A 15,194-nucleotide genomic window follows, 5' to 3' on the forward strand; every position below is an offset into this window, starting at 1 on the left:
ATCAAAAATCACTGATCAGAGATCACCATAACAGATACAATAATAATGAAAAAGTTTGAAAATATGTTGAGAATTACCAAAATGTGACACAGAGACACAAAGTGAGCACTTTCTGTTGGAAAAATGGTGCTGGACCTGCTCCACACAGGGTTGCCGTTAACCTTCCATTTGTAAAAAACCATGTTATCTGCAAAGGAGAACAAAGTGAGATATGCCTGTATTTAGATCCTCTTTCTTTCAAGTATGTTAGACTTTTTGATGTACAAGTTTTGCACTTCTTTGCCTAAATTTATTCTTTTTTTTTTTTTTTTTTTTTGATGCTAATGTAAATGGAACTCTTTTTTTTTTGGTTGGTGAGGGGAACGGAGTTTCACTCTTTGTTTCCCAGGCTGGAGTGCAGTAGCGCGATCTTGGCTCACTGCAACCTCCGCCTCCCCGGTTCAAGCGATTCTCCTGTCTTAGCCTCCCGAGTAGCTGGGATTACAGGCACCCGCCACCATGCCCAGCTAATTTTTGTATTTTTAGTAGAGATGAGATTTCACCATGTTGGCCAGGTTGGTCTCAAACTCCTGACCTTAGGTGATCTGCCTGCCTTGGCCTCGCAAAGTGCTGGGATTACAGGCATGAGCCACCACACCTGGCTGGAACTTTTTCTTAATTTCATTTTCAGATTGTTCATTGGTAATATATAGAAAGAGAATTAATTTTTATATGTTGATCTTGTATACTACAGCTTTGAAGAAGTCATTTACAAGCTCTAATAATTTGTTTTGTTGGCACTTAAGGGTTTTCTCTCTATAATATCATGTCATCTGCAAATGTAGTTGTACTTCTTTCTCTCTAATCTGGATGTCTTTTATTTCTTTTCTTGCCTAATTGCCCTGGCTAGAACCTCTAGTACATTGTTGAATAGAAATGGCAAGCGTAGACATCCTTGTCTTGGTCCTGACTTTAGGCAGAAGGCATCCAGTCTTCCATTGTTTAGCATGTTAGTAGTAGGTTTTTCATAGGTGCCTCCCTTTATTAGGTTGGTGACGGTCTGTTCCTAGTCTGTTGAGTATTTTTATCCTGAAAGGGTGTTGGAGTTTATCAGATGCTCTTCTGCCCCCTTGATTTTACAGATGAAGTGGCAGGTCATATTTCCCTGCCCTTGGATGGGTGTGTTTCTGTTACCTTTCACACCAAGTTCCAGTCTTGACTGTGCCTAGCCTGGGGGGTCCCCACTGTGCATGTGGCACCTTGGTTGAGGTGCAGCTTGAAGTAGGCACCCCAGGGAAGTGTCACTCTCCTGCCTTTGCTCCCTCACCCCACTCACCGCACAGTGCTGGCCTTCTGTGGAGCTGAGGCATGGAGAGTGTGGGTCATAACCTTTCTGGTCATCTTCTGCTGAGAAAACAGGGAATATTTTCTGCTCTCTTTAATGATGCTGTTGTCCATTGTCCCCTGCTCCTGGCACGTGGGTGAAAAGGCAGCTGCTCTTATAACTGCCCTGTCCCGTTGCCCACTCTTTTTTTTTTTTTTTTTTCTGAGACAGAGTCCCATTCTCTCACCCAGGCTGGAGTGCAGTGATGTGATCTTGGCTAACTACAATCTCTGCCTTCTGGATTCAAGCGATTATCGTGCTTCAGCCTCCTGAGTAGCTGGAAGTATAGGTGCACGCCACCACGCCCGGCTAAATTTTGTATTTTTAGTAGAGATGGGGTTTCACCATGTTGGCCAAGATGGTCTCGATCTCTTGACCTCGTGATCTGCCCGTCTCAGCCTCCCAAAGTGATGGGATTACAGGCGTGAGCCACCACGCCCTCGTTGCACACATCTAAAGACACTACTTTGTGGGGCCTGCCGCAGGCACACTAAGCACTGTTGATGGCAGTAAGTCTCCCAGCCCTGGAGCCTGTCACACCTGCCGGTCTGCCCCTGCCCTGCTTCATCTCTGGGAATGTGTGTGCCTGCATTCAGCCCTTCTGTAGCCAACTTTGGTTATCTCCAGATAAAGCTGTCTCCCTTTGAGCTCTCTGCAGAGCAGCTGTTTGAGAAAGTGCTTCTCTTGGCTTCCTGTTAGCAAGTGCTTGTTGGGTGGATGACCCCTCTGAGGGATCCAACTGGGGCCAGGGAAAGATTCCTTGGCCTTTCAGTAGCTATAATTAATTCCAGTCATAGTAAAGAAATATCTGAATATGTGGCATAAAATGAAAACAATTTACTTTTTCCTCTCCTTCCTTTGGTCTATTTAGGAATTTAATTCAAGTCTAGGGGATTATTCACTTTAAGAACTATTTTAGGGAGTAAAAATCCCAGTGAAGTTCTTTCTCGTGTATTTTTGTTTTCATTCCTCATTGGTTTAAATAAAAACTGAGATCACCTTGTCCTATGGAGGTGGACCTGTCTGTTTTTCTTGCCATACCTGAGACCATCAGAAATGGCATTGCAAGGGCAGGAGGTCCTAAAAGGGAAGTTCTTAACTCTTCTTTTTGCCATCAGTTTGTCCTCTTTTTCTTTGCAGGTTGTGTCAACGCTGCTCATAAATATAATCCCAGAGGACCACATCCCACTGAACTTATCTGGAAAGGCGAAAATCACTGGGAAAGCCTGGGTGAAGGAAACTCCTCGGTCCATTCCTGGCTTTAACCCTGACTCAATGTGCGAGTCCCAGGTATGGCTGTCCAGCTGTGTGGAGTGGAGACTTCTAGTGCCGGGGTTAGACAGATTGATTTAAAACGGAGACATAAATGGAGGCACATTCACAGAAGCAGGTACTGTGCCTCAGAAGAGAAGGCATTGTGCCTGAGTTGGTGTCAGCTTTTGTTTTGGAAAGGTTCAGGGTTGATCTCCAGCATTTGACCCTCAGTATAAAACTCACAAGCAGTTTAGGAAGGCTTCTCCTGCAAAAAGGCTGAAATTGATTATGCAAAGCTTGGCAATGCGGAGTCCTGTTTTCCCGCAAGACTGCTGAGTGGCTTCAGATAATCAAACTGGTGTAAGGCTCCACACCCCGAACTCTGAGCCTTAGGAACCAGGCCACAAAAGGGCAGGCCCAGGGCAGAGAGAGCTGTCCACACTGAATATTTCCAAGGCCTCTGCGTGTTCCCAGTGGAGAAGTCTTTCCAGGTCCCCAGTGCACAACGCATTATCACAGAGTCTTAATGGACAGTCCATTCACCCCTGAAACTGCCAGGTTTCTTTTCCTTTATAGACCATATGCTTCATGGGTGCTACATTACGCAGCTGGAAATGCTTTTCTGTTCATTAGCTTCTAGTGCTTTAACCCAGCTTTGAGAAAGTACACATTCAGGCCTTAGAGGATGTTAGGAAGATTTTGTTGTTACTCCCAGGATTCAAGGGAGGAAGTATCTAGGCCAGAGGCACAGTTACGAGGTTAAAACTCACCGCTTCAGGAAGACCTTGTGACTAGAAGCTCCCATGTCCGGTCACAGGTCTTTGTCAAGGATACTTGACCTCAAGTCAGCGTGGGTGGGTGTGGGGAGTAGGGGATATAAAACAGATGGAGAGAAAGAGTGTGAGTGTGTGTGTAGGTCTATGTGGTATAGTCCCTGAAGGGAAGAAAAAAAACTGCTGGTCTGTATATGCTTGCCTCTGTTATATTAAAAAATAATAATAATATATATAGAGAGAAAATACTAGTTTCACATATGCCCTACTTTTTTCCATGAAGGATTCTAGGCGGGTCACAGTAGAGGGACTTGCACAACGAGGGTCACACACGGAGTAGAGGGTGGGTGGCTCCCACAGGAGGCATCACCCGCAGCCCGGCATTGGTGGCCTTGCCCTCCGCAGGTGATCATCAGGGAAGGGGAGCTGCTCTGCGGAGTGCTGGACAAGGCGCACTACGGGAGCTCCGCCTACGGCCTGGTCCACTGCTGCTATGAGATCTATGGAGGCGAGACCAGCGGCAAGGTTCTAACCTGCCTGGCCCGCCTCTTCACTGCCTACCTGCAGCTCTACAGAGGCTTCACCTTGGGTAAGTGCCGGGCTTGCTGCCCTGGGGCAGTGACCCATCAGCGCAGCCGCCTGGCCATCTCCCGGGCCCAGGACAGAGAGAACCGTCCACACTGAAGATTTCCAAGGCTTCTGTGTGTTCCCAGTGGAGAAGTCTTTCCAGGTCCCCAGTGCACCACGCTTTATTACAGGTCTTAACAGATAGTCCATTCACCCCCAAAACTGCCAGGTTTCTTTTCCTTTGTAGACCGTATGCTTCATGTGTGCTACATTACGCAGCTAGAAATTCTTTTCTGTGTTCTCTCAGGGGAAGGAGCTGGGAAGCAACCAGGCTCCTCCTACAAAGGTGCCCTCACTTGGCCACCCCTCTCCTCCACAGCCAGTGCTTATTCCCCTTCACAGTGCAGAATGGCACCCTCATGCCCATTTCCATTCTGTTCCTTTCCTGACCCCTCCCATTACAGGTTTCTGTCCTCGGACTGATTGCTCATACTCTTACAACCCCATTCCCTGCTACACAAGTGCCCTTTCAGAATTCTCAGGGCCCATCCCACTCCACAGAGGGGCTTCCCTATTGTCAGAACTGCCCACTGCTGGCCAGGTGCAGTGGCTCACACCTGTAATCCCAGCACTTTGGGAGGCCAAGGTGGGTGGATCACTTGAGCCCAGGAGTTCGAGACCAGCCTGGCCAACATGGAGAAACCCCGTCTCTACTAAAAATACAAAAATTAGCCAGGTGTCATGGCAAGCACCTGTAATCCCAGCTACTCAGGAGGCTGAGGCGGGAGAATTGCTTGAACCCCGGAGGCAGAGGTTGCAGTGAGCTGAGATTGCGCCATTGCACTCCAGCCTGGCTGATGGAGCAAAAGAACTGCCCACGCCTTCCCACTGTAGTGGGGCCATCAGCGCTCTTGGAAACACTATGCTGGGCAAACCTGTCGGGGTGATCCTAAGACAGAGGAACTACCTTGTTTGCACCCCAGAAATGAAATGAGTGCACGCTGTTTTAGGAAAATGGCTTTGATAAAGAGGCTTCACCTTGGGTGAGTGCTGGGCTCACTGCTCTGGGGCTCCCCTGAAGCAGTCACCTGGCCCCTTTTAGTGTGGGCTTGAGATCAGATCTGTCCAAAGGCTCAGCCCCTGGCCAGGCTTATGGAGGACACTGCACCTCCATGTACACAGAGCAGGGTCCAGCCCTTCCACGCTGTTCGCGTTAGGGGGATGCGAGATGCTGCGTGTCAGGCATGCACCACAGTGTGCATAGGCGTCGTCTGGTTCATGGTGGAAGTAAGGCTTCTCTGCTTCACAGACCCACTCGTGTGCAGACAGAGTGGGAGTCTCAGCGTAGGGCCTGTGGACCTGCACCTGCTGCAGCTGGAGTTTGTTCATTGGCCCACAATGGGGCCTGCATTATACATTTTATTCTATTTTAATTGTATCATATATTTAATTATGGAAAGGTTAAGAAAAAAAAAGCATACATGAAGATAATTTAAAATCACCCAGCATGCATTTGTCAGAGATAACCACTAATAGTAATTTGATGTTTGTTTTTCTAGACTTTTCTAGTACAAATACATTTGGAAAAAGTGGGATCCTACGCTACATACTCTACTTCCCTTACCCACCCACCCACCAAATGTCCAAATGTATTTATAAATGTCCTTTGGGATCAGCTAATACAAACCTACATCCTCATGTCTGGTAATTACAGATTATTCCATTCTTATGGATATATCATAGTTTATTTAACCAGTTCCTATAATTAAACATTTAGGCTGCATCCAGATTTTCACATTATTGCTGGGATGAGCATCCTTGAACAAACATCTTGGCTTATATGTCCCATTATTTTACCAGGATAAGGATTATAAGTTAAGTCTGTTTGGCAGCTGAAACTCACCTTCCCCCATCTTAATTCCACTAAGAGACCTGAGTCACTTCTGGGGACATCTATGTCCAAGGTCACCCACTTCCAGTTGGGAACCAGACTAGAGTCCCTTCCAGGATAACCAAAGAAAGTGAAGCATGATGACTACACCTCATGAAATGTATATTTCAATTTCAAATGGTGACCTAGAATAAGCACAAGGATTTCTGCTAACTGGAAAAAATCAGAGCGCTTTTAAAACGAAAATAGAGGAAGATCCCACACCCAGCTCATGATGAGGAACAAACTTAACAAAGGTGCCAGGCTTTAGCTCTGATTAGTGCATGGTACAAAGAGCAGTTGGTCCCTTGAGTGTGAAGATGATCCAGAGGCTCAGGGCTGCAAGAGGAAGCAGGGCCAAGCTGGGAGTGGGGCTACGAGGGGTAACAGGCGAGAGATTGACTTCACTCCAGCCCGTCTCAGCTAGCGGGGTCCATAAAGGGCACAGCTAGATGGCCTGGAGCTGACCCCATGGGAATGCCCATTTTCATCGTGTGGCCTGCTTACGGAGGAACTGTTTCTTTCCCCTTCTGTTCACACATGTTCTTAGAAGCCCTCCAGGACCTTGCATTGGGAATTCAAAATATTTCAGCCCCATCTTTTGAACAGTACACCTGCTGTTTTCTTTCCCACTCAGATCTTGGCTGAGGGACTTTTGAGTCCAGTAGCACTTACAGTTACAGAAAAGAACTAGTTTTGGCCAGGTGCAGTGGCTCACTCCTGTAATCCCAGCACTTTGGGAGGCGGAGGCAGGTGGATCATGAGGTCAAGAGATCGACACCATCCTGGCCAACATGGCGAAACCCTGTCTCTACTAAAAATACAAAAATTAGCTGGGCATGGCGGCGTGCGCCTGTAGTCCCGGCTACTGGAGAGGCTGAGGCAGGAGAATCACTTGAACCTGGGAGGCAGAGGTTGCAGTGAGCCGAGATCACGCCACTGCATTCCAGCCTGGGCAACAGAGCAAGACTCCGTCTCAAAAAACAAACAAACAAAAAACACTAGTTTGATCAAGAGTTGATGTGGAAAGACCTACTGCTGCCCAGGATGAGGAATTCCTCAACCCTTTGAGCCAGAAGGGCAGGCTTCACTGAGGTGACCCCGGCTGTCATCCTCCTGAAGCAGTGCTGAGGGACCTGCGGTGGTGGTCCTTGTCACCCAGGCTTGGGTGTGTCTGTGTGTGTGCCTACACAGGTATACTCAGCTATGTAGGGTGGCCCCTGTGACATGTGACTTCTGGGACCCCAGACTGAGATGTTCTCTCTCTCTCTCTCTTTACCCTGAGCTTATCTTTTCATCCAAAACCTCTTCTTCACCTTCAGCCTGTTCATCCAATACATATCTATGGAGTGGAGATAGGATAGCTCGTGGCTAAGAACATGAATTTGGGACCTGGGCCTGGGTTTACTTTCTACCCATACAACCACGGGAAAGTAGCCCAATTTTGAGCCTGAGTTTTGTCATTTGTAAAATGGGGATTATAAGGTTTGGGCTCTGGTAAGCACCTAAGAGATGGTGGCAATCTGTTAATAATGATGTTAATATCATCTTCATTACTCAGGTATTTCCTGCATCTGTGGCACTGGGCTCTGTGCTCTGGCCTTACTGAGTTTAGTCTGGTGGGAGAAACCAGGCCTGAGGTCCCCTACAAGCTTGTCTGTTTCACTTCACAGGCGTGGAAGACATTTTGGTGAAGCCAAAGGCAGATGTCAGGAGGCAACGTATCATTGAAGAATCCACCCACTGCGGGCCCCAGGTAAGGAGGGACTTCGAGGCTGTGGCCTGCCCTACAGGGGTGAAGTGTGTGCCAAGTCAAAACCCACACCCTCCTCGTTTGGCCTCAGCCTCTGATGTGTTTCTGTTCTCATTCTAGGCTGTCAGGGCTGCATTAAACCTGCCAGAAGCCGCATCGTATGATGAGGTCCGAGGAAAATGGCAGGATGCCCATCTGGGCAGGGACCAGAGGGATTTTAACATGATTGATCTGAAGTTCAAGGAGGAAGTGAACCATTACAGCAATGAGATTAACAAGGTTAGCCCAGCATTTCATGCATTTATCCCCACCACTATGAATGCTGATTTTTTTTTTTAAATTACAATTTGATTCTCGCCCGGGCCCTGCGGAGCACTTCAGCTGTTTAACAGCTGACTAGGTGAGACATGAGGTGGGATGGGTAGAACTCGTTGTTTTGAAGGGCCCAGGGCTTTGTTCCCTCCCCCAGTTAGGGTCTATACAGGCCTCGGAATAGTACCAAGAGAGAATTCTTTGTGCTGTTTTTATTTTGGGGTGACTGCATTAAAGGGGCTGAATGGGGCCACCAGGGGTGAATAAGTAGGGTGAGGGACCCAGATCGCCCCTGCTGCTTGTGCAGCAGAGCCAGGAGTGAAGGCTCAGGTTCCAGTCCTGGCTCTGCCTTGAACTTGCTGTGTGACCTTGGGCACGTGAGATAACCAGTCCCTGCCTTGGTTTCCTCACCTGGAAGTGGGGCTGTGAGGGGCACCACCTCACAGGGCTGCAGAGAGGCTTCAGGAGCTACTAGTACACAATGCCAAGACAGTTCCTGGGCAGTTGAGAAAGGAGAGGGAAATCTCTGCATGAGCTGAAACTACAGCCTGCTTTTCTCTGCCTTTCTGCCCCAGAGCCAGGGTTCTCCATCCTGCTGCTTGGAGGAGCTAGCCTGGCCCTCACCCTGCCTCCTGGGCCCTGGGGCCCAGCCTGAGGAGTGGGGAGGAGGAGGCAATGCTAACGCTCATCAAAAGTCAAAGTTCGTCTGTAGTGCTCTCTTGCCTGGCTTTTAGCATCCCTTAGGCTGCTGAGAAGACCGACCTCTCATGGGGACAGGTTCCATCCTTGAGGGGTTTTGTTGACAGGAGCTTTCCTAGCACCTCCCTGAGAACCAGGAAGCTCAGCTTCTAGGGCTGACTGGGGATGCTAGGAGTAGGGAAGTTGTCTTCAGATGCATCTCAGAATGGTTTCTTGTCCGTCCAGTTGCCCTCTTCCCACCACCTCCACCCACCCAGGCTCTGCCTCTCCTGTGTTGGGCTGAGTTTGTGGAATTCCAGGCACAGGCTAGAAGCCCCAGACTCACAGCCCCCTTCTCAGCATCTCCCCAGGATCCCCCTGAAGGGGCATGCTTGGTTCTGCTGGCTCTTGAGCCAAGATAGAGCTTCCTACATGGGGCTTGGGTGGCATGTTCATAAATGTGACATGATGCGGATGTTGGTATTCACGCTGGGAGAGGACCCAGGCCAGGCTCTGCTGGGTGAATCAAGGGCATCACCTTAAATTTTATTCTTCTCCAGCTTCTTTTTAGAATCACGAACTGGATCTGCCAGCCCCTCTGCTTCTCCTTTTCCTTCTCCCTTTTTGCTGCTCTTTGGCCAATGAATGAAACCTCGGGGATCCTGGCAGAGGAAGTCCAGCGAGTGCAGGGCAGGGAGCACCTGTTTGACCTCTCAGGGGTTCCAAGGAAGGATTAATGCCAAATGAGGCTTTCTCTTACCTCGAGTGGGATTTGGTACTTAGTTCTGAATAAATATTCTGGCTGTATTGCTTCTGCCTCCTGGATGTACATCCTGATTCTGGGATTTTTAAAGGGGGTGAAGTCACTGACCACTGTGCTGATTTAATCTGCAGGCATGCATGCCTTTTGGCCTACACAGACAGTTCCCAGAGAACAGCCTGCAGATGATGGTGCAGTCAGGAGCCAAAGGTTCAACTGTGAACACGATGCAGGTATGTGCAGAGGCGGGTTGGCAGCTTTACAGGTGTCAGCAAAGGCGGGTGGGGGATAGCAGGAGGTGGTTTCAGTTTGTTCCCTATAAAACGTGGCAAGTACTGAAAAAGAGAAAAGCGTGTAGAAATCACTACAGGAATTAACCACTGTTAACATGCCAATGTTAAAGGCAGATGTAGTTATGAATATGCAGATGGGATATGTATAACATAGATATATATTATAAATTTATAAACTGTACTATTGCATATATTCACATTATATAGATACATTATGTATACTCACACAATTTTCATGTAATTTTGCATGATCTTTTCTTTCTTTCTTTTTTTTTTTTTTTTTTTTGAGATGGAGTCTTGCTCTGTCACCGGGCTGGAGCGCAGTGGCACAATCTTGGCTCACTGCAACCTCCACCTCCCAGGTTCCAGAGATTCTCCTGCCTCTCAGGACTACAGGCACGCGCAACCATGCCTGGCTAATTTTTGTATTTTTAGTAGAGACGGGGTTTCACCATGTTGACCAGGATGGTCTCAATCTCTTGACCTCGTGATCTGCCCTCCTCGACCTCCCAAAGTGCTGGGATTACAGGCATGAGCCACCGCGCCTGGCCGATCTTTTCATAATATTAAATTATAAACATAAACATTGTCCTAGAGATTTCTTAACCTTAAACCTTGATGACCTTGAGAGGTTCTAAAGGCCCACCCCATTGTCTGTTGAGTGTGACAACAGAAAGGCCGAAAGCCGTTAGGAAATCCCCTGACTACATCGACACCTAGATATACTGCTCTCCTCCAACATGCCAAGAGTATTAACAGGCAGCTTTCTAAGCAAACAGCTCAATAGCTTGAGTTCCCATTTTTTTTGTTGTTGTTGTGTTTTGTTTTGTTTTTAATTGAAAATAAGACAGTCTCCCTGTATTGCCCAGGGTGGTCTCAAACTTCTGGGCTCAAGGGATCCTCCTGCCTCAGCCCCGCAAAGTGCTAAGATTATAGATGTGAGCCACCACACCCGGCCCTGAGTTCCCTTTTGGCTCTAGAATGTGAGGATTGCAGTAAATGGCTGTTTCCTCCAGGCCTCTCTTTCCCCATCAGGATCCTCCAGTCCCTTACAGGTATAACATGAGATGGTTCTGAGACATGGCTCTTTTTATAGATAGCACCCATTTTCAACTGACCCCAAATGTGAAAATCCAGATCAGTCAACCAAAGGAAGGTATTTTTTTTTTCTGAAAATGAAAGCTTCCTGGTGTGTTTAGAAATGTAGGTTAGCCTTCAAGAACTCGGTTTCCATGCAGCTTTTCTTCAAGGTCAGATTATACTTTCCCTGCTGAGACAAAGCACTGTTAAACACACATGTGGATCTTCAGTTTCCTGTGGGTTTCCTGTCCTCCAGATCTCGTGCCTGCTGGGCCAGATTGAATTGGAAGGTCGGAGACCCCCGCTGATGGCGTCTGGCAAGTCACTGCCCTGCTTTGAGCCTTATGAGTTCACCCCCAGGGCTGGTGGCTTTGTCACTGGCAGATTCCTCACCGGCATCAAACCTCCTGTATGTATTTTGGTTTTTCCATTTAGCTTTTTCCCTCATTTCTAGGCTTAATTGTAGGTGAACTATGACTGCCCTACAGGGTAGGGCAGAAGACACTGGGGGCTACTGTAGCTGTCGAGGTCAAAAAGTCCTAGGAGATCAGGGAAGGGAGTGGCCTGTCTGGTCAGGAAAGGCTGCTGGAGGTGTTGGCCTGAGCCCTTCCAGAAGCGCACTGTCCTCACTGTCACCTTTGGGACCTGGGTCCCATTCTCTGCAGGAGTTCTTCTTCCACTGCATGGCAGGACGAGAGGGCCTGGTCGACACTGCTGTGAAAACCAGCCGCTCAGGCTATCTCCAAAGGTAAAATGTATCTGCCGTGCCCCTTGAGGTAGGGTGCCAGGGCCCTTCCTCCCATCGTCTTTCACATTATATCAACAGCTCATTTAAGATTGCTTGGATGAAAAATCTTTTGGAAAGTTTCCATGAATGGCCTGAGACAGAAAGCAGCAAACACTCTTCCCCTTCGCAGGATCGGTAGAGCATGAGCTCAGAGGCTTATACAAAGGGCTCTGTGTTCTGAGGGTCTGCCATTCTCTGGGGGAAGCTATGGCTGTGGGAGAAGGTCCTGGGCAGTGGCAAGCTTGTCTTGCTTCCTAGAAGGCTCAGCTGCCGAGACAGTAGTGACTAGCATTGAGCTCTGTCCCCACAGCTTGGGGTGGAGGGACAGTGACTCCTGGGAAGCCCCCTGTTAGGGTGGCAGGAGGGGAAACCTAGGTAGAGTGTCAGGAGAGGTAAGCAAAGGGGCTAGGACCAGGGCAGAGAGCAGGAGAAGTTGCGATAAAACTGAGGAGAAAGGCCGCCAGCGGAGGGATTCACATCAGCATTTGGTTCCCACTACCCCTTAGTGTCCTTGGCAATCCCTGGGCTCACCAAGTTTGAGAATCCTTGACAGCTCCCCTGCTTCTCCCGCCTTGTGGTTCTAAGGACACTGGTCTCTGGGGAGCTCTGCATTGCAGGAGAGTGTAGGGGCAGGCAGTCATCTCAGCAGCTGGGGCTAGATGGGAGCCCAGGTCTAGGGGTGGCAGCCAAGCCTCTCAGTAACATGGCTGCAGCCTCTTCCTCCTAGAAAACCATCAGGAAATGCAGCCCCTGGCTGGGGGACACTGGAGCAAGCCCAGACCCCGGGGCATTGGATCCAGCGTGTTCTGAAGTCTTGTTTGCCTGCAGAACAGCAGCCCCCCTTTCCCTTCCCTCCACTGCCCCCAACCCTCATCAGAGGCTGCCCTGGGAAGGTGATGGGCCGGCGGGGACTGAGCCGATGGTGTGCTTACAGGTGCATCATCAAGCACCTGGAGGGGCTGGTCGTGCAGTATGATCTCACGGTCCGTGACAGCGACGGCAGTGTGGTGCAGTTCCTGTATGGGGAGGATGGCCTGGACATCCCCAAGACACAGTTCCTGCAGCCCAAGCAGTTCCCCTTCCTGGCCAGCAACTACGAGGTAGTGTGCTAGACCCCGGAGCCTGGGGGCCGAGCAGTGGGCCTCCCCTACTGAGGTTAGAGACCTGGAATGCGCTGAGCTTTGCAACCCAGTCCAAGTGGCCGTTGAAAAGTAGAGTGAGAAGGGTTTATAAGACACCAGTCAATGCCCTGAAACACTTGACAATTTCAAAGCCTGTGAACTTTCATCACCTGAGGTGGCTGGAGGGCACAAGCACCTCTGGAATAATACCTACTCTTTGGGGCATTTGCCGTGTGCTGGGCCCTCAGCTAAAGCACACTATCAATATTATCCGTTTTCCTCCTCACTGCAACCCAGGGAAGTAGGCATTACTCTGCCCATTTTGCAGCTGAGGTAACTGAGTATCAAAACATAAGTAAACAGTCGGTGAGTGGCGGAGCCAGCATTTGAACATGGGCCCATCAGACACAAACTCATGATTTTCATTGTATACCTTATTGCCCTTGTAGTGACCATCACTGTGGACTGGGCAGTCACCCCACTTGGCAGATAGGGAAACTGAAACCGATGTGACCTGCCCAAGGTCATCGAGCTGATGATAGAATTGAGGGTTGTGCTCTGGTGCTGAGTCCTTTCCATCCTGGTTCCTATCCCCGAGCTTGGCCATCACTCTTCCCCTCTTCCTTTCTTCCCAGAAACTCCCTTGTGCTCCTGGAGGGGCTCTGAGTGTGCTGCTTTCTTTCTTGTGTCTCCCTCTGCTCCCAAGACCATTGGTTCCCAAATCTGGTTTGCACAAAGTGAGGGCCCTGATTAACAATGGATGCTCAGCCTCTCTGAGAGTGGGTGCTCGGCCCCATCATGAGGGCTTCACACCAGCCACCTGGGTCCCCTGAATTTGTGCTCCATGGCCCTTTGTCCCGCCCTCATCTCTTTGATCTCATGTGTGTGATTTGTTTGTTTGTTTAGGTGATAATGAAATCACAGCATCTCCATGAAGTTTTATCCAGAGCAGATCCCAAAAAAGCTCTCTGCCACTTCAGAGCTATCAAAAAATGGCAAAGCAAGCACCCCAACACCCTGCTGAGAAGAGGCGCCTTCTTGAGTTATTCCCAGAAAATTCAGGAAGCTGTGAAAGCCCTGAACCTTGAGAGTGAAAACCGCAATGGCCGCAGTCCCGGGACTCAGGAGGTGATGCAGGGAGGTGGTGTCCTTAATGTCCAGCACGTCCAGGCTTAGTCAGTGGGTGAGGGATGAGGGGCTGTTTTCCTAAGAGAAGGTAGAATCATGAACTTCAGCTTTGTTCACCTTCAGTCAGAACAGAATGGCTCTCAAATGGGAATGTAAGGTGGGGACTCTTAACAAGGGTGTAGGCAGGGTTTAGGGGAACTAACTGGGGCCTGTGACTGTGGGGTTCCCCACGATCCCAGGTGTGAAGGAATGGGGAGCAGTCATGAGAAACAGAGAGGACGGCTATGTGCTAGGGCCACTGGACAGAGCCCTGGGTAGAGACCCACTAGAGGGGGGTTGGGGATAAATACCAGGATCCCCTTCCTCCTGCCTTTCCCTCTGCTGCTGGTGCCTCCCATCAGCCAAGCACACCTGGGAGCTGGAAGCAGGGGATCTCTTTGAAGCAGTCACTTTGGGACAGCCTTGAGGGCACAGAGCGTGTGAAAGAGCCTGGATCCAGAAATAACCGTGGATCCAGCACAGTGACTGCATCCTAGCTGGCCTGAGACAGTTGTGGCTTTGCCTCTTGTCCTAGCCTAATCATAACAGTCTCCTGTTTCACTCTAAAAGAAGCTCAGTTTGCTCAGTAAATTACATGCTCGCCCTCCCTGGGCTTGAATGGGCCAGGATGAAGAGCTGCTAGGCTTGTAGTCAAGCAGGGTGCCCTAGGACAGGTTGAAGTCTCTCCCCGTTTTAAATGGGGAGATGGTTTCTCATTGCAATCAGGTTTCTTTCTGTCTCCCTTTATTCTTATTGGAAGCCAATGCTTTTGATCCCTCTTATGCTACTGGGTATCCCTCCCACATAGCTGAGACCCATCCTTCTGTTCAGATGCTAAGGATGTGGTATGAGTTGGATGAGGAAAGCCGAAGGAAATACCAGAAGAAGGCGGCCATTTGTCCTGACCCCAGTCTGTCTGTCTGGCGTCCTGACATCTACTTTGCATCAGTGTCAGAAACATTTGAAACAAAGGTTGATGACTACAGTCAAGAGTGGGCAGCTCAAACAGAGAAGAGTTATGAGAAATCAGAGCTTTCTCTCGACAGGTATTGACAGTGATTTGTTGCACAACATGTGCAGGAGAATCTGCCTCCTAGCCCCTGCCCTACCCACTCCAGAAGAGGGCTGCCTCCTGGGTTTGAGACTCCAGCTAGAGGGAGGGCAGTAAGACAGCCAGGGGCACCGCACAAGCCCCGAGGGCCCAGGAGTGAACAAGTGCAAGGGAGGCAGGAGTGGACACCCCCATCTGGGCCAAGATAGGGATAGTGGTCTGCTGGGACAGAGGCTTGCAGGAACGTCTGCTCTCTTGGGTTTGGTGTGGTGGGTGGGGCTGACTGAGAGTCAGGGAATCTGGTC

General features: G+C 49.4%; 1 protein-coding gene across 2 annotated transcripts in view; it reads left to right on the forward strand.

The window, feature by feature from the left end:
• Positions 1–15,194, forward strand: part of POLR1A (RNA polymerase I subunit A) — an 89,338-nt gene that overhangs the window by 53,664 nt on the left and 20,480 nt on the right. For both annotated transcript variants that reach the window (NM_001133901.1, XM_024241989.3), the window contains 10 exon segments: positions 2,504–2,653; positions 3,796–3,979; positions 7,561–7,643; positions 7,761–7,919; positions 9,525–9,623; positions 11,020–11,172; positions 11,429–11,511; positions 12,485–12,650; positions 13,578–13,799; positions 14,670–14,884. In NM_001133901.1, the coding sequence (NP_001127373.1) occupies positions 2,504–2,653; positions 3,796–3,979; positions 7,561–7,643; positions 7,761–7,919; positions 9,525–9,623; positions 11,020–11,172; positions 11,429–11,511; positions 12,485–12,650; positions 13,578–13,799; positions 14,670–14,884 (1,514 nt within the window).

This window comes from Pongo abelii, chromosome 12, assembly GCF_028885655.2.
Source record: "Pongo abelii isolate AG06213 chromosome 12, NHGRI_mPonAbe1-v2.0_pri, whole genome shotgun sequence".
Lineage (NCBI taxonomy): Eukaryota > Metazoa > Chordata > Mammalia > Primates > Hominidae > Pongo > Pongo abelii.